The sequence below is a fragment of the Lissotriton helveticus genome, chromosome 6, assembly GCF_964261635.1.
Source record: "Lissotriton helveticus chromosome 6, aLisHel1.1, whole genome shotgun sequence".
Classification (NCBI taxonomy): Eukaryota; Metazoa; Chordata; class Amphibia; order Caudata; family Salamandridae; genus Lissotriton; species Lissotriton helveticus.
The window spans coordinates 1,120,924,302-1,120,944,272 of NC_136067.1; the positions used below are offsets into that span (position 1 = coordinate 1,120,924,302).

General features: G+C 45.9%; 1 protein-coding gene across 1 annotated transcript in view; it reads right to left on the reverse strand.

The window, feature by feature from the left end:
* Positions 1-19,971, reverse strand: part of SYNE1 (spectrin repeat containing nuclear envelope protein 1) — a 2,361,447-nt gene that overhangs the window by 578,795 nt on the left and 1,762,681 nt on the right. Inside the window, exon 102 of the mRNA XM_078648775.1 lies at positions 17,920-18,129. Coding sequence (XP_078504901.1) covers positions 17,920-18,129 — 210 coding nt within the window. The remainder of the gene's footprint in view (positions 1-17,919; positions 18,130-19,971) is intronic.

Consider the following 19,971-nt stretch of genomic DNA (forward strand, 5'->3'; position numbering starts at 1 on the left):
CACTGCATAGTGGGAAAGTTTGAGAAATTTCATAAATGTTGTAAGCATAATTTAAATTTCACGCAGGCCTAATCAAGACACACTTCCAAACTACAATCTCAGACAATAATAATATCCAAAACAGGTTAGTACTTTTAAAGTAAAGGCAGTGGACTCTCAAAAGCAAACGTTTGACTTAGGCAGGTGTCAGAAGTTGATCCAGGCCAGAGACATGCCAGATTTTCATGTATGATTTGCTCCAGCGCTCAGTCCATCACCCCCTTTGGTATCGCCAGATTTTCATGACAGCCATGTAAAATAAATGTACATACAAAAAATTTAAATGGTAATCAATTAGATCAAGGGTGTTCAAAGTACACTCAGGAAGGTCATGTCCATGCCACGCTTTCCTTATGATTCACTGGATGGATGTCTGTTTTGTGTGGATAGCCTGAAAGTCTGGCATGGAACCAACCTTCGTAGATCTGTGTTGGACACCCCTGATTTAGATAGTCCATGGCTGTTGTGAAATCAAGGTTCTAAACCCTGCAGACTAGTGCTAGCCCACATGTGTGACCTTAGTCAGAGAAAACTTAAAGTGACCCACGGCATACAGAAGTAATTATTGAATGGACATGTCAAAAAACAACCTTGATGAAAAGGAGTTCACAATTCCAAGGAAATTACCCTACACATTAGGCCTAAAACTTCATGGGTTCTCTCTGCTAGCCTCTTTCTGACAACTTCTTATTTCAATAAAGTGAAGCTATCAGGGGCCATTTTCTATGACTGGTTTAAGGCAGTTGAACATCTTGGAAGGGTCTGCTGAGTTACAACTAAACCAAGGGCAGTTGTAAGCAAGTCCAAGCAGCATGCTGAAAGAGTTCAAATAGTGCCGCTAAATTATAAAACTTTGTGATGCTCCATTGTTGTTTGCCAAAACCCTTATACAAAAGAACATACATACAAAATAAACGTTGAATAATAAGTATTAAATGTCAAAATGTGTCATGCTCCTAAAAAATGATCAAAAACAGCTTTTTTTTCGGTACAATAAATTGTATAAATGTTTTGAACTTTCTGAACTAGCTCCTACAATAAACAAGCATTTGCAATGCAATAGGTCGCGCAGAATTCAAGTTTGAGTTATTGGCATTGTATATGACAATGCGTTGCATGAATATTTTTGCAAACTCTGTATTGGCTGGTGGTGTTTGTGCCCGGTGAAAGCGTGCACTGACGGATGGTGGTGTTTGTGCCCGGTGAAAGCGTGCACTAACAACTTATGGTGTCTGTGCCTGGTGAAAGTGTGCACTGACGGCTGGTGGTGTGTGCCTGTTGAATGGGTGCACTGGCGGCTGGTGGTGTTTGTGCCGGGTGAAAGCGTGCACTGACGACTGGTGGTGTTTGTGCCTGTTGAAAGTGTGCACTGACGGCCGGTGGTGTGTATGCCTGATGAAAGCGTGTACTGATGGCTAGTGGTGTGTGTGCCTGTTGAAAGTGTGCACTGATGGCTGGTGGTGTGTGTGCATGGTGGAAAAGCGTGCACTGACATGTTTAAAAGTAAAGTGCGCCATACTGCGATTGCTACAATAGTTAATTGTGGATGTGTTAACAATTGATGCGTGCACTGATGGCTGGTGGTGTGTGTGCCTGTAGAAAATGCACACTGATGGCTGGTGGTGTGTGTGCCTGGTGGAAGTGTGCACTGCCAGCTGGTGGCGTGTGTGCCTGGCGGAAGCGTGTACTGACGACTGGTGGTGTGTGTGCCTGGTGAAAGCGTGCACTGACGGCTGATGGGGTGTGCCTGGGGAAAGTGTGCACTGACGGTTGGTGGTGTGTCTGTGTGCCTGGTGAAAGCGTGCACTGACGCCTGGTGCTGTGTGTGTGTGGTGGAAGCGTGCATTGATCGCTGGTGGTGTTTGTGCCCCGCGAAAGTGTGCACTGAAGGCTGATGGTGTGTGTGTCTGGAAGCGTGCACTGAAGGCTGTTGGTGTGTTTGCCTGGTGGAAAAGTATGCACTACTCACATCTGTGGTAGTGGTAATCAGAGTCATACTCACAAGAGAGACTGCACGAGTGGTTGTCAGCACATACTACGAACCTCCTATAATGAATGCAGCTGGCGCCACTAGGCGCTATACACACACATCTGTTGTAGTGGTAATCAGAGAGTGATTTATACTCACAAGAGGGACTGCACCGAGCTGTTGGTCTGCACATACTACGAACCTGTTAAAATGCATGCAGCTGGTGACATTAGGCGCTATAGATACATACACATCTGTTGTAATTGTCATCAGAGAGTCATACTCACAAGAAGGACTGCACCGAGCTGTTGTCTGCACATACCTACGAGACTGCTATCATGAATGCAGCTGGCGGCACTAGGTGCTATACACACACATCTGTTGAAATCAGAGTCACTCATACTCACAAGAGGGACTGCACCGAGCGGTTGGTCTGCACATACTACGAGCCTGTTATAATGAATGCAGCTGGCGGCACTAGGCGCTATAGATACATACAACAAAATATCAGATGGTCTAAAAAGGAAAAAGCTGGTGTGTACGCAACGTGTAAACTAACAGGAAAACCTAAAAATCCCTACCATGTGTGTATCTATCTAGGGTCATCCCTTCGACAGACCCACGTAGTGGTCAGGCAAGATGCCCATCAGTCACCACACGGAACCGCCCTTCATCATTTGGGATTCCTTCAAGACCACCGTTAGGAGTGCCCCTAACTTTCACGGAGGAAGGCCCAGATAGTAGAAAAGAGCCCTCGACCGGTCAGACAGATCTCACTATGGTCTTGCTACTCGATTGTGAGGGTGTTAATACAATAGAGGGACTGATGTCGCAGTGCAAAAAAGTGTATATAAAATAAGAAAAAAGTGTGATAAAATTGGAAGAGGGGGTACTGAAAATGATATTTATTCTGGTGCTACCCACTCTTCCAACATTAAAAAGTAGTCAGTGACAGTCACAAAAGATTTTTAACTGCCCAGATGTACTATGAGGTCAACATGTTTCAGCAATTGTCGGATGCCGGTTTTCGAAGTACCGACGGACAGAGTGGTGCCACCCAGCCCTGTTTGTTGCAGTACCACATGGTGGTGGTGTTGTCAGTGAGAACCTGTACCACCCTTGTAGGAAGCTGACTCTGTGTATACTATACCAAAATGAGGTATACTGTGCACAGAGTCCAGTGGAACCCCAAAGGTAGGCAAAGGTAAAAGTAGATAGCACCTTACTTTCTATTTGTGGTAGTGTGGGGAAGCAGTAAGGCTTTCACAAAGAGTAGCGTTAAGCATATGTTGTACACACTCAGGCAGCAAATGATGTCACACACTCAAAGACTGAACTCAGACCAATTTGTTTGTATCAAAAACATTATTTAGTTAATTTATTTCTAGATCCAAGCCAAGCCTGGTGCAGGTAAGTGAAATAAATGTTTTGCAAAATCTTATGCAGAGTTTTACAGTTGAATGCAGGTTCATATGCAGTTAGTTGAATTACAGGTAAGTAAATAATCAGAATAACTTGTTAGTTACTTTGCAGATTACTATATACGTGACTTTTGAGATTACTTTTGCTAATCAGTGTGATATGCCTAGATATTACACTGAGACATCTCCTAGAAAAAAGGTAAGTAATTCACTTTTTGTACATGCGCAGTTTTTCAATGTTCAATAAAAAACAACTCCACACTCGGAGCAATTTTCGAAGGAAAAACAGTCGATGTATTCCTAACGGTTTGCAGGTAAGTGCACGTTTGTGGGATAAGGTATTTTGGGTTAGAACTAGGGTTCCCGCAGGGTCGAGGTTGCACTCTTGGAACACCCTCACCCTAGGGAGGCTGGGTGCAGAGTGCTGAGGCCCAATGTTATCCAGTGGGGGATAAGGGATCTCCCGTTTGTGGCTGCTCAAGAGCAGGCCAGAAGGTTGTGGGAGCAAAGCTCCTGGTGTTAGGCTCAGGACAAAGGGGGATCCGAATTAGCACCCAAAGTACACCCGCAGCGGTGCAGAGGCGGCTGGATGCAGAGTGCTGTTTTGCCGTCAGGTGCCCTGTTGTTTTCAATGGGGGTTCTCTGGTTGTAACAAAGACTGCAGGCTTGGGGACGAAGATATTATGGAGATGACCATCGGTTGGAGAGGTAAGATGGGATGCTGGGACACCGTCCGTTGGGTGACCCAAGGCCGTGGCACGTTGGGTGCAGGGGTGTCTTTAGGCAGCGGGTTTTCTTACCAGCTCCGGTTGTGGGGATCCTCCAGAAAGAGACTGCAGGTGTCGTTTGGAGTGGCGAGGCAGGTCAAAGATTGCCAGATCTCAGGCTAGGATCGCCAGGGAGACCTCCTCGTGGTGTTGGGCCACTCGAACTCGGGCCATAGGCATCGGGTGCAGAGTGGTGCAGACTTGAAGTTTTGGCTGGGGCCAGAGCCTGTTGGTGAGCAAATCCGGTGCTCACGGAAGACAAAGTCTTGGGTTTGGAAGGCAGGGTAGGTCCTTCGGGTTCTTGAGGCTGCTGGCTGCAGGACACACTGGGATTTCGGTGTTGCAGGTTCGAATTGGGAACAGGCTGGGGCCAAGCCAGTGGGCATCCTCCTCTTCTTAGTTTCAGCACGGCTTCTTCGGTACTTCTTCTTCTTTTCTTCTTGTTTGGAGCTTGTCGGAGGAGGCCAGGATCAGGGTTGCCGTTAAATACTAAATTTAGGGGCGTTACAGGTAAGCAAAGGTTGGGACACATGGGTCCCTTCCTTGGGGTGTGTACACCCCCTATTATGGCACCCTCCAGAGGGAGTGGGGCATATGCCTCTCTCTGGTTGGCTGGGTCCCCCATCTGTAGGATGACAGGGACTGAGAGGTGTGCTACACCTTGCCTCCCCCAACTGAGGGGTGGGGTTGGAAAGGGTGGGCACACCTCCCTTCCTCACATGGTTTTGCAGCCGATTCACCTGCCCAAAATGGTGGTCAGAACTGGTGGGAGCCAGTTGCTGGAAGCAGTAAAGGGCTTGGATAGCTCACAATGGTGGCAAGCCTTTGAAGCTTCCCTTTCCTGGACCCTGCCCATCCTGGGGAGGAGGCTTGGCACCTCGTCCCAGGATGTGCATTGTTTCAGACCCCCAAGAGCAACAAGCTCTCGACCCAGGGGTCGAGAACCATGTCTGGTAGTGGCAGCAGGCAAGCAGCCATTCAGCCAGGACACTAGTGTTAGGTTGTTTTTCAGGGGGCATCTCTAAGATGCCTTCTTTGTGCATTTTTCAATAAATCCCACACTGGGATCAGTGTGGGTTTAATGTGCTGAGAAGTTTGATACCAACCGTCCCAGTTTTCAGTAAAGTCATTTGTAGGAGAGTAGAATCTGCTTACTATGGTTACCCCAACTTTTTGCTGGTGTTTCACTGTTTTTCGACTTTAGTCTGGCTGGGGCCCTGCTATCCAGGACCCCAGCCTAGCTGCTTCCTCTCTAAATCGATTGCATGCACTTTAGGAACACTCCAGATTGGTTACTGGGTTACCCTTGTGAGTCCCTAGTATATGGTACTTAGGTACTAAGGGCATAGTTACCCCAGAGGCCTACCAGTGGCTGAAGCATGTATTATGCCACCCCTGGGAAGCTTTCCAAGATGGCACCACAGGTCTGCTACTGCAGCCTGGGTAATGTGGTGCATGCACCCCTACTAAGATGTAGGTTACCTATATCTACCTTTAATCACTGACACATATACACCTATTAGTCACTCCTATGGCAGGCCTTATCAATCCTGACGGCAGAGTGCTTGGTTTTGTGTGAGAAGGTGCCCATGCATGAGTAGGACCCCCCTGCAGCTTTCGTAATCTATTCTCTGATGCTGTTCTGTGATGCAGCCAGACCATATACTCTTAAGTGCATTATAACCTTGCGGTTAATGCTCACTTTGGAATGGCTGCATGGAAACATGTTTTGTTTGGTATTAAACACTTTGGAATCCTACCCCCCCCCCCTCACTAGTCCTGGCGGCGGGGGTAGAATTCCACCCTTCTAGAGGGAGAAGACATGCACACACTAACCTAACCGGTAATAGTTTAAAAGAGCCCCAGCACCACAAAATGGATGCTGCAGCCACAGACACGAGTCTGACCTCCTGCTGCTGGACAAAACTCCGGCAGGGGAGGCCTGTACAATAGGTTTCCTGTCACAGGGAGGTGTAACCACCTCCCCAGACAGGCTTTAGTGTATTGGGGCTGGGTGGGTGCATTCAGTGCATATCCCAGTTCAAACCGGTTGCAGGGGCACTCAGCTCCTGCTCTGGCATGAAACTGGACAAAGGGAAATGGTTGTAACCACCCTCCTCCCTAGATCCTCCCATAGGTGGGTCCACAGAGTATGTCCAATCCCCTAACTTAGTATAAGTATAAGAACCCAGTCCTTAGGACTTCAGATTACACCTGGACGAAACTCTGCAACATATATCCTGGAACTTCAACATTTTATCTCGACTAGAAGACGGAAGAATCTCCCTTGGGATCAAGGAGTGACTCCCCTGTTCAAACAGGCACCAACAAAGCATCTTGCCGGTCTGCATTTCCAAGGCTCCCGGCGGATCCCGACGGATTTGTGATTCAGGTCACAGACTTCCAGACTTCTCAGGGGCCGACACGAGATCCCTGCAAAAGCTGAGACCCGCAGCCCTCACGAGTGACGTGGAACCGGAACTCCTGGAGACCGTGCACATTTGCAAGTGCATTGACTTCCTGAGCTTTCCCGAAGTTGTGCGTTGGGCTACCTGTAGTCCAAGCCCCGAGCACCATTTGCACCGAAGTTTGTGGGCCTACACTCGACGAGTGTTCCGTGGGCCCGCTTCGACTGGTGAGCCCCCACGAAGGTAACTCTTCTGTTTCTTGGGCTTTCCTGGTTGCTCCAGACGTGCCCTGACTCCTCACCAAAGGGTGAGTCCCTCAGACCTTGCTGGTCTGCACCAAAGCCAATCTTTTCTTCCTGCGTGGGTTGCTGTTGCCAAGGCTTGTTGGGTCCAATCCAGATACCTACACTGCAGCACTCAACATCCTTTGTGAGACAGCTCGAATCCAGCTCCTGGTCATCGTCGACGCCTCCTGGTCCTCGTGGCTGAAGAGTCAAGCTTCATGTTCTTCATCTAAAAGCACCACACATCGGTGGGCATCCCCTCATCGCCTTCCTGGTCACTGGTTAGTGACCCAGACTCTGTCCTTCAGATCTTCGATCCACCCTTGTATCCACCCGGACACTTTCGACTTGGTCGCCAGCAGCACTTTGCAGCCGCTCGCCATTGAAAACGACGACAAAACCCAACATCAAATGACACCTATGCACCCGGCTTCCCTGGGTGAGGTAACTCGAGTACTCCGGTGCTCCTGTGGATATTGACTCTAGACCTGCCTAGTTCTAAAGGGATTTGCTCCAAGTCCTCTTTCAAGTGTCCTTAATCTGTCATTTTCCGACCGCTACTTTCCCCATAGAAGATAATGGTGATTCGTGGCTGTGTGTAGACATTGAATTCGTCCCCCGTGGGTCCCCTGTGTCACTACCTTGGGTGGTTCCTGGAGGCTCCAGCGGTTCTGAAGGCTCTAGGCCTTGTATCTATGTCAGTCGTGGTTCTTATACCACTTACTTAATATATGGTTTGGTACGCCCCTAGGGCTCAACGTATATTGTGCTAATTTACTGTGTGCTAAATAAGTTTACTGTATGTACTTTTGCCTCTATACTCATAAAGAGACTAGAGGGATGTGTTTAGAATAAATGCATATATCTTATGTATGTGCCTGGTGTGGTTCTCCTTACATTTGGTCATTCATGAGATTAGAGACTGGTAAAACAAGCTGCTTTACATTCCTTCACGGCTTAGCCTGAAGGCTGCTCTCCACAGCTCCCACTAGGATAGCTTTCTATATAGGTTGTATTTAAACCTACCATCAATAAGGGTCGTTTGGACTGGTACAAGGTGCCCACTAGAATAGTGGACAGCATATGCCAGGCCAACTTCTCACACCATTATGGTGCTGTGAAGTTCGTAATGACAAACTCCCAGCACCATATACTCTTAATGGCATCACTGCATTTACAATGTTTAAGAATTGGCTTAGACACTGTACTGGTACAGGGCTGATGCACCTGTACCCTCACCACTGGTATAGTGCACCCAGCTAGAGGGGTGGCTGATCTATGCCAGGACAGTGGGTTGTAGGCATGGCGCACAGGGATGTGTGCCATGTCGAATCTTCACTTGGTTCTGCACCAAAACATGCAGCCTGCAAAGGTAGTGTGGTGTGTGAATGTACAGGGCCTCTAAGGGTGGCACAATACGTGCTGCAGCCATTAGAGGCCTTCCCTGGCCACAGTGCCCTTGGTACCTATGGTATCCTTTAGAAGAGACTGACGTGTGCTCAAAGAGTGACAATTGGTTGTTGTCTCAATGCAGTTTAGGGAAAGAATATTGGCTCTGGGTACCTGTTTGGCAGGAACCCAGCGCACACTCAGTCAAAGTAAATCAGTACTTTGGCAACAAGTGGGGACAACTATGCAAAAAGAGGGCATTTTCTTACAACCCTCAACTGGATGGACCCAAGGAATGTATTCAGCTCAGGAAGGCTGATATGACACCAGACTACACCGGAGACCAGGCCTTGGATCTCTGTCTCTTCCAAATGGCGCATCAGTCACCACTGTCAGCTCTGGGTGAGAAAGTGAGAAGGAGCTACTACTGATCCAATAGCAGTCCAGTAACAATAACTGCAGATCTTTTACAGCCTTCTCCGAAATCTGAATATGGTTGCAGAGGTACCCTTGATTTTGGGCCATCTGATACTCCAGATCCCACTTTAGAGTCTGCATATGCCACTTGGCATGCTCGACCAGCAGGATACAGGAGGCCATCCGTTCTAGCAGCTTCAGAGTCAACCTCATTGAAATTCAGGACCAAGGTTGAAAGATCAAGATCATAGCCTGAATGTCCTGGACTCTCTTTCCCAGGGGAAAGGCATGAAATCAAACCATATATACTGCACATTTATAGTGAATCCCAAAGATGATAGGAGCTTCACCTTAGTCTGGAAGTGGTGATGACTGCCTGGGGCATGACAACCTTCAACACTCAGTTGTCGAGTTAGAGGAAGACTGGCAACCTGACCTTCAAAGAATGCTACCACCACTGCTATCACTTTCGTGAACACTTGAGGGCTGCTGGTGAGACCAAAGGGAGCAAAGAGAACTGAAAATGCTCCTCTGCCACCACGAACTACAAGTAGCACCAATCTGCCGGCAGGACAGTGTCCTGCGGGTCCAATCCACTATCCAGTGTCAAGGGCCGAGAGCAGACAAGACCTGGGACAAGGTGAGAACTTTGAATTCCAGAGGAAGGCGTTGAGAGGGTGCCGATCTAACATAGGCTAAAGACCTATGTTCTTCTTGAGCACCACAAAGTAGTGGGAATAACAACCACACCCTACTTTTGCTGCTGGCACCCTCTCAGCAGCCTCTTTGGTCGAAAGGGCTTGCACTTCCTGCCGCAAAATGGAAAGACGGTCTTCTGTCAGTCATTGCGTGGACAGTGGAAGGTGCTGCAGGAAAGAAAAGGTTAGGCATAATGTTTTCAGGCAAGTTGTAGTGCCCACCTGTCCGATGTGATCGCTTTCCAACCCCGGATAGAATTGGTGGATTATTCCTCCTACCTGATGGCTGTGGCCCTGCAAGGGCACACTAAAGAGGTTTGGCAGGTGGTACTGTGGAGGTGAGGGTTGAAGGGGAAAGACTGAGTGGCATGCTGGCCTTGGACGCAGGGGGGCACCTTGGCCTCTCTCATGAAACTGCTGGGCTCCCTGGTGGGTCTGGATAGGCTGGCGGTAATGGATGCCTCGGCTCGGACAAAGCTACAAAAGGATCAGTGGAATAGATGCGGCTGAGAGGCTGGCCAGAGAGACCCAGATAGCAAGTGGTAGCTCAACGTTCCTTGAATCATTCAAGGGCAGATTTCAACAGTGCCCCAAAACACACATAACCACATCATAGGTGTCAGATCTTCTGTGACTGGGATAGGAGGAGAAAAAAGAATTGTCTCTAGTGGTATTTAGCCTACTAGCCTTGTGCAAGTCCTAATACCAAATGTCCTCGGTTAAGGGCTGAGCGAACTCATCACCTTGGTCATAGTCATTGCCAGAGTCAGTGCCAGAGAGGGAATGCAATGAATGTTGCCTGCGATTTGGAATTTTGAGTGCAGCGACCAGCACCTCGGTCGGATTTGTGCACGGTATTGGTCGAAATCATAGAGGATAATCTGACGGCCTCTTGGGGAGGCAAGGTCAGCGTCAATGTATCCGGGTCTCACATGGGCATGGGTGCCGGGGAATGCATTGGTACTGGATCCAAGGTAAGAAGAGGCTCATAAGGGCCAGCTGGCACCAAGGGCCAACCAACATGTGGCAGTCTAGGTGTAAGGCCTCTCAGCTCTCTGGGGCTAAAAGGCATGCTAGACCAGGACTCCCCAACCTTTTCTGAAATAAGAGCTACTAATGTTCAATAAAAATCCTCCCGAGTTACTAATATTATTAGAGATGTAATGGTAACCACATCAGACAAGATTAAATTAGTCACCATATGCAACATTACCAGCTGTGATCACGTCCGTGCATCAGGCATGGTTGCCAATAAAGATGTAAAAATGCTTTGTCAATGTGGAATGCCTCTGCATGTTAAAAACATAATATCCAATGCCGCACTGCTCCTAACACCTAGTTAATAATTTTAGTCTTAAGCCTCCCCAAGACCGTTTTATTTTTATCACTCAAATATCAGCTTTAAATATATTTTGGAAATTCATTTATTTTCACGCAAACATCGACTTATGATTTCTGAAAATACACACATTTTAGTCTTGAAATATATGCTTTCCAATTTCAGTATACATCCACTAATTCAGCCAATCAAAAGCTTTAATTTACATCACATGGCTGCCCACAGAAGAGCTACTTACAGTACCTGGAGAGCAACCAGAAGCTCTTAAGCTGCTTGATGCAGAACGCTGCGCTAAACAGAGATGGCAGAGATCTGAAGAGCCAGAACATAGCTGTGCATAACTCTTTGATCTAATGTAGCATGGCTGAAGGACTCAGAAACTCAGGTTGTTCTGCAACCAGTTGCGGAATCGGCTCTAAAGTCGGCAAACTTCGAGAGCAGGAGCTAGGCAGTTGGCACCACCAACATGCTTCGTTATGGGAGTGGGAATAGCACGAAGGAGCAGAACTCCATTTCAATTTCCTGTGTTTCTTGTAGTTACTGTAGGAAAATGAGTTTTTGCAGCAGTAGTCCCTCCACTTGTTGCCTGGTATTTCATGCAACTTTGACTGAAGTGCACTGGGATCCTGCAAACAGGTACCCCGTGCCAGTACCCTTTCCTCAAAACAGGACAACTGGTCACTTGATACCCAAGTGACCAGGCCTTTAGCACCTCTGTAAGTTACTACTAAGTGGTAACTCTTGTAGGTAGGGCATGGGTACTAAAGAGGGTCTCCAAGAGTGTCCCTAAGAGCTGCAGCATAACTTATGCCACTGAAAGGGCCAGAGCACTAAACTCATATGGACTGCCACTGTAGGCTGCGTGAAAAGGTGCTCTAAAAAGTGAAAACATGACATGCTATACACTTGTGCCATGTCCCCTAACACTGCATATAATATTTGTAAGTTACCCCTACAGCAGGCCTTACAGCCCCAAGGCAGGATGCATTACATTACACGTGAGGACATATGTGCATGAGCAGGTATAACCGTGTGCTGACCAGTTCAATTACTGACAGTACAAATGAAGAGGGAAGCCATCTTAGGTATGGACTGGGCACTTGTAAAAAACAAGTTACCCAGGTACATACTGGCTTCACTGAAACATATGGTGTTTGGTATCAAACACCTCATATTGATAAACACACACTGATTCCAGTGACAGATTTATTTATACAAGTACCAGGAGGTCACCCTACAAGTGCCCCCTGAAAACCTACCAACTATTAGTGTGCTGACTGACTGGTTCTGACCAGCCTGCCATCACAGGTATGTTTCTGACCCCTAGGGGTGAGGGCCTTTGCTCTCAGGAGGCCAGGAACAAAGCCAGCTCAGGCAGAGGGTTTTAACACTCGCTCACACAAGTTGACCTGCAAATTAGAATTTCAAGGCAGGGAGCTTTAAAGAGCCCACTGCCTCTGGTATGCAAATCTGGCTTCCCTTGCAGAAAGGATGACAACCCCTCCATGTCCAGGGTCCATTTAGCACTTGGGCAGGGGGAATCATTAATAATCAGAGTGGCGTGTTCACCTTCAGGCTATTTCCACCCCTAAGGTGGGCTACCTTAAGTGAATTCGGAAGTCAGAAGTCTTCCATCTATGTGATGGCAAACCTAGGAACTCTTGGACAGAGCTATGTGCACTTCCCACGGGAATGGTCATATAGGGGTTGTAGTGACCCCAAAGGTTTGGCCACTGCCCTACACTCTCCATATGCCCCCAAATGTAGCATTTGGAGAGCCCATGGAACCAAGAAGTCAGATCCTGCCGACCCATAAGTAGAAGGACTGAAGAGCCACGAAAAGCAAGAACTGCCGGCCAGTTTGTATATTCACGACAACTGCATGAAAGTTAACTCACCCTGCAAGTTGCTGTGCCTCCAAGATCCTGGGAGGACAGTCAGCAATTTTACAAAGACCCAGGAACTCCTGTGGAGCAGTAGAGCTGTTTCCCTGAATACTGTAAGCACTAAAGAAAGAATGTCTGAGGTCTCCAGGACCATGTAAACCTGACCCTGACCAGCACCACTGTACCTATCACCCCAAGCTCATGTTGAAGAAGGCCAATAGTGCCTACAGCCTGTTTGTGCAACCCCCACTGACCGCGAGTGTCTCCGGTTACGAAAACCTGATGCCTCAAAGCACCTCTGCACCCGTCCCCACATCCCTGAGCATCGCAAGACCTTAGTCCTCCTGTTGGTTGAGACTGACTGGTTTGCCAAATAAAGCCTGCAGCCTCTTTTCAACCAGACCGATCCCTATTGGATAACATAGGGCACCCAACTCTAACAAGCACCTCTGCACCCAGCCGCCCCAGTGCCACCTGAGTTGCCCTGTTGTTGTTGCATTGGACCTTGCCACATACTTACCTTAAGTTCAGGAGATTTAAGTTGCTGTGAACTACCTGTATGCAATGTATGTCTTTCCTCTATAGGATAACATAACCGCTTCAGAGATAGCACTAAGTGTTGACTTTTCAAATCTGTAAAATTTAAGAACTCGAAACGTACTTACCTGCTTTTGATGATCTTAGTGCCAAAAGTTATATAAAGATAAGAGTTATTTTTTATAAAATGGTGTGAATCTCCTTATTGAGCAATGTGCATCATTTATTCACTGTGTGTGCATTGCAGGTGTCTAACACTCCTCTCTTGATGCTCGACAACACAACCCCCTTAGAGAGCACCTTGAGATTGCTAGAGAAAGCCCCTGTCCACGTATAGGGGATACCTGGATTTTTTTGCACAGTATACCTCTTTTTGGTATACTATATAAAGAGCCTCCCTATAACAATTACCAGAGGATTTTGAGCATGGCAAATATCAGCCTCTAGAGTAGTTCCATCAAATCTGAGAACGGGAGCGGGACCAGGATCGAGCTTTGGACTTTGAGATGTCCCGATGCTGTGTCTTCTTGTGCTTGGCAAAATAAAGTTTTGCCTCCTGTTTCCTGATGGCCTTTGGGTTCATCAACATGAAATCTCTACAAATCTTGCAGTTATGCCAGAACCCAGACACAACAGGCATAGCTGGTGGGGATCTGTCATAGACACCTGCTTGCGACTGTCTTTGCAGGGTTTTAAACTTGTCATCTTATGGGGTGACATCCTATACACATTGCAAAAATGTTTTTGTAAGAGAAGGAAAAATCAAGATAAAGATCACTAAGAGACGAGAAGAAGCTCTGGATCAGCATCTGGTGTGCGTAAAGAAAGGAAATGACACCATCTGCTGACGTGCAAAGATGCTATGGAAAAGTTTCCAGATCCAGTCTGATGACTGGGGAATATTCAAAAGGGGAGGAATCTGTGGCTAGAAGTCTCTACCTGAAAGAAAGTGTTACATCTGGCCACCAAAAGGGTAGCTGTGTGCTGCAAAAGCAATGCTAAAAAGGTTTAGGAGCAACTGGGGCTGTGTAAAACTGGGCTGTCCACCATCCCTGTTGCCCTCTTCAAGGGGCACTGCGGCACAGGCCGTGAAAAGGTTGTAGTGATTGATGCACCTGTGGGGGATGCTGGAGGTGTCCAAAGCCCCTACCAAAGCCCAGAAGTGTCGGAACTTCTAGTGCGTTTGGCAGGGAGCGGCAGAAAGGTCAGAAGAGCACACCGTTGACATGCTATCCTTAAAGCACGACAGAGGTGAACCATCAAACAATCGGGAGCTATCAAATTCTATCCACAAGTACGGCCTGAACATCTCCGAAAAAGCCAGCGGGCTGCATCCAAGTGTATCTGCTGAGGGCCATTCTAATTCCAATAGCCCTACCAAGGGAGTGAGTCATGTACAAACTGCATCAGATGGTGTACTTGGACGCATCTCAGCCATTTTGCATGACCTGGGAGAGGATGATCAAAGCCTCCTCCGGAACCAGCTGTAAAACAATGCGTGAGAATAACAGCCTAAGAGGCAGCTAGTATTTACAGAAAAAAAGGGGCAGACTTGTGGTGGAGACATCCCTATTTCCAAAGGTTTCTATTCTCTTCGATTCCATGTCGGGGGTACTAGAATGTAAACAGTTTGGGTTCACTCTTCTAGCCGAAGCCTGCACCCCAAGTCTTTCAGGAGTGAGGTGCTTGGTGAGGAAAGTGGGGTCGCCTGGAGCAGGACAATTATGCCTGGCAATCTGGCGATGCAGAGGTGCACCTAAACAAGGCTTGGTCCAAGTGCCCATGGGTGTATATGTGAGGGCCTCACTAAATGTAACAGAGGCTCAAAAGTCATTGGGCCAGGTTGAAACACCTCTTTCAGGGCATTAGTTTTAACCTTTTGAGCGGGATGAAGGAAATCAAGAATCTCTGATGCCCTTTGCATAATCAAAGTGAAGGATGTGCTGTCGTTAGTGGCTGGTCCTGAAGGAGAAACTAGACAATGTGGGAATGTTGCCAGACCACTGGCATCCTGGAGATCTTTTAACCAGTTATCCTCCAAGTAGGGCTGGGCAATCTTGTCCCCAACATAACATCATAACCCGCACTGTCAAAATCCGTATCGAAAAGGTCATAAAGGACCTGAGCTCTAGCAAAAGGTAGAGGCGCTGTGTCTGAATCAGAAGGATGTTAGCAGGGTTGTGGTTCAGATGAAGCAACGTGTGACCTCAGTCAAGGTTGGGACAGTGCTTTCAGACAGAACTATGGGTTAGCCATCATCATCCGTAGTCAGCTGCACCAGCATCGGCGTTGGTAGATTATGTTTCAGCACAGGTGTGGAACCGGAAAGGGAACCAGTACCGAAGTTAGTACAGAGACCTGGGAGGATACCGACTGGTCCGAAGGAGGACTCACAAGTGGTCTCAAAAGACCAAGAGAGGTGGGATGGGGCTGAGTCCCACGTGAACTTCTTGTGCTTATTTTTTTATTTCCCTGAGGAATTGCATCACAAAGAATACCGGTCATGAGTGCGACCTCGTGAGTTTGATCAGGACCTACCTTTTGATCTCAAACAATCTAGGCATGGGTTCTTGTAGTGCTTTGTCACAAAGTTCTCAATCTTGAATGTCCTTGACATGCTTCAGAGAGCAATCACTGCAGCTCTTAGAAAACTTGGAATAAGAAAGTGTATCGAAGATACAAGGAGTACTTACGGATCCATGTCTGTTGGAAGAAAAAGAAAGCAACTGATGTCAACCACATGGACGGTACCTATTTAGGCCTACGCATATCACATGTGGCACAAAGCAACTTCCGTACGTGATTAACAGCGCCATTTGCCAACACACTGAGGTACTACTGAAGATTTTCCAGATCCAGTCTGACGCTGAGGGAGTATTCAAAAGATGAGGAATCTGCAGTTGGAAGTCTCTATCAGAAATGTGCATCCACAGAAACACATGCAATGAACACATATTTTTTTCCGCTTATGAAATGTGAAGAATGGTGTTATAGTATAAAAGGAGGAGAATTTCTTTTATTGATTTACTCAAGTATGATTGTAAGCAAATACGTCTCACACATTTTCTGCAATGGTTTATGTTGTTTCCTCTATTTATGTAAATGTAAATACTTAAGGCAACATATATATAGCATACTTATCACAATCAATGTAATGTAAATAATAAACAAAAAGAAGCAAGAACCAACATAACTATTTTTCTTAGAAAAGTACAAAGACTATTTTATTGATAATCATATGACACAAAATAAAATGAAACACCTCAATCATACCGGTCCATTCATACCTACACTCATACAATCTCATACATTCTAAGCCCTATTAAAAACATTTATATCAATGACAAGACTAATCATAGTCATTGACATTCGTTTGTGATCTCCATAGACAAAGAATGTGGCACAATTTTAATTTGACAGTTCAAATGTCAAACGACAATGTCAAATTGCGCCACATTGTTTGTCTATGGAGATCACAAACGAATGTCAGTGGCTATGATTAGTCTTGTCATTAATATCAATGTTTTTAATAGAGCTTAGAATGTATGAGATTGTATAAGTGTAGATATGAACGGACCGGTATGATTGAGGGGTTTCATTGTATTTTGTGTCATATGATTATCAACAAAATTATTTTTGTACTTTTCTAAGAAAAATAGTTATGTTGGTTCTTTCTTCTTTTTGTTTATTAATTTCATTACATTGATTGTAATATGTATGCTATATCTATGTTGCCTTAAGTATTTACATTGACATATTCGAGCCCTGCCTTAAGGAACGTTACCTCTCTACCAGGGTGCCTCTCTCTTTACATTATGTTTCCGCTATTTATGCCACAGTAAAAAAAAACTTTACATTATGCTTGATCTGGTTGCTGTAGCACAAGCAGCACTAATAGGGGTAAACTTTTTTTGGGGGGGGGGCACCAGTAAAGGTTTTATGTACAACGAACCTTGCAAATGAACAACAAGACTAGAGCTCTGTCATTGACTCATGTTTTTACAACTTAAAGCTCCTATGTAGAAACTCAACATCCTAGTTTCTTTGCACACACGTTTACTGCAATGAATAATCATGCATCCAAGATTAGATTATGTGATTATGGACTTCCTGTGAGGCATATAAGGCACTAACTGTTTGTACGGACTGACTACTATGTATCAAGTCATACTTGGGGTTTGATGTAGAAAACTGCTTTTCACTTCTCTACCATGGCCTCATTAAGCGGGTAGTTAGTAGACAGGCATTTTCAAGTTAAAGAACTTGGTATCACTTATAAGAGCTGTTATAGCACAGGGTCTTCAGCAAAAAAGTTGTTTTAGTGCCGAAAGCTGGCTATTCATCAATTCAGCGTACCAGCATTTAACCGTTCATTTCAACATTAGAGTACAGCCCAATCCCCCTCCCTGATATGCCCATTGCTTTGATCCATTGATTGAAGAGCACTTAGGTGAAATAATATTTCTACAAGGGGGTCTCACCCCACATGGGAAACACTTGGACTAGCAGGGAGGGGGTAGGGCCACACTTCAACTGAGCAGAGAGGGGCAAGTGTCCATATTGATGCACTCAGAGAGGGTAGGGCCATATCTTGAATAGACTTGGTCAGGGGTAGGGAGAAACAGGGTCAGACTAAGAAGCAGTAAAGATATGCTGGGCAACATTGCTGGACCAGAATCAAAGTGGAGATGGACTCTCAGCATGCTACATCCACTCAGTTAGATTACAATTGAAAGACAATTTTAAACACATTTCTCCAGCGCACCTGGAAGGTGACCAGTTGTTGGAGTCTCCCTTTCATTTGATGGCATCGCTGGTTCACCAAAGACTCCAGAGTATTCAACCTCCCCATGAGACAGTACATGGTGTCCTCTATGACCCCTTGGTTGTCAACATTTTCAGGAAGAGTTTGGAAATAGAGAATCTTGTTCTTGTCAATTTCTTCAGACATCTCTTTAATATCTTTGGCAAGAGCCTGAAAGGGGAAAAAAGACATCACTCCTCCTTCTAAAATCAGTAACAGAAACACAAAGATAGAAAGTTAACCTACCCATCTCAATAACATGAATAGTCATTGTTCCCATCTATTACACAATTAAAGCACTGCACAATTTTGTTAACACCGTTTTTTGTTTGTGTCTTTAGTTATCTGGTGATGGGCACCTATCTCACTGGAAAAGTATTGACGCTGCCCTGATCCTCAGTTAAGTTTTTGCAGACCTGCTTTATGGAGTTTGAATTACTCAAATCACATCTTGCTTGCACAAGGCCGTTGTTCAGCAAAGACCCTGGAACATCACACAATTTAAACAAAGCTCCACAAAACGTCACCTACATTATGGGGATGGGTGCACTCTGTACATGGACTATCTTTGTATGTACTTAGTTCTCCACTCTGACTTCGGAGACTACGCAGTCATAAAGTGTTATTGAATTTCCGTTTTGTGAATACCGAAAAAGAATAAACGTACACGAATGTGTAAGTTTACCTTTGTGAATAAGGCCTTTAATGTATAGGGTGCAATCACAGTGAATTTCGATATAGGCTGTCAACTACAGCAAACATATCACAATGTATTTACATTAGCACCAAGATAAATAAAGTTAAAATACATTTCTTGTTTTACACAGTGCACAGCCCAGCCTGAAGATATATATATCCATTTCTCACAGTACTGCAAATGACATGTTTCCTAGAGGATAAAATGTACAGACCTTAAGAAATAGTAAATTGCATACAATGTATCAATCAATATATTTAAAAATAGGATCTTAGAAGATGGGAACAAATTATATAATCTTAAAAAGTTTGTAACAAAAATGTGAAGTACACAACATTAGAACACAACAATCACAAAAAGAAATACACCAAGGCAGTGGCGTAACGAAAGTTTAAGGGGCCTCCCTACAACGTACATGGAGGGGCTCCCGCTCCAGATTTTATCCAGAGAGCTCAGACCTGAGTACTGTGCTGAGGGAGCCCCCTGCAGCTCCCCCCCCCCGCACTGCGGGGGATGTGGGGGCCTGTGTTACGCCCCTGCACGAAGGGTAACCAAATTAATCACACAAAAGCAAAAATCAGGCTGGTTGGAATACAAGACAAAATCACACAGAAAGAAAACAAGATAAAGTAAGTCCAGTAAAAGTGGCATCAGCAAAATCCTGTGATGTAAATGGTCCATCTTGCACTAGTATGCAAGCATTAATCAGTATAAAATCAGGTCGTACAACCCACTAGCCTACTAAAAGCCAATATTAACCATGAGAATCTCTTTATGTGGAGTGCTTTGACGAATGTGAGGTCAGCAACATTGTATGAAAGTGCCCCTTTTTGAAACAGTCACCCCCACATTTTGCCTGGTATGTGATGCAATTTTGACTGAAGTGCACTGGGTTCCTGCTAAGTGATCTTTCCCTAAAACTAGGTAACTGTTCAAATGTTTCCCAATTGGCCAGACCATTAGCACCTCTGTAAGTCCCTAGTAAATGGTACCCCTGGAACCTAGAGCGTGAGTACTAAGAAGGGTCCCTAAGGACTGCAGCATGTATTGTGCCACTCCAAAGGACTCACCACCAAACTCATGCAGACTGCCATTGCAGGCTGCGTTAAATGGTGCAAACAAATGTGAAACTCGGCATGGCACACACCTTGTGTGCCATACTCAGACACTGCATGCAATAAATGCAAGTCACCCCTACAGCAGGCCTTACAGACCTAAGGCAGGGTGCATTAGACTACATGTGATGGCATAGCTGCATAAGCAGATATGCCCCTGTGCTGCCTAATTCAATTGATAGATAGTACAAGTTAACAGGG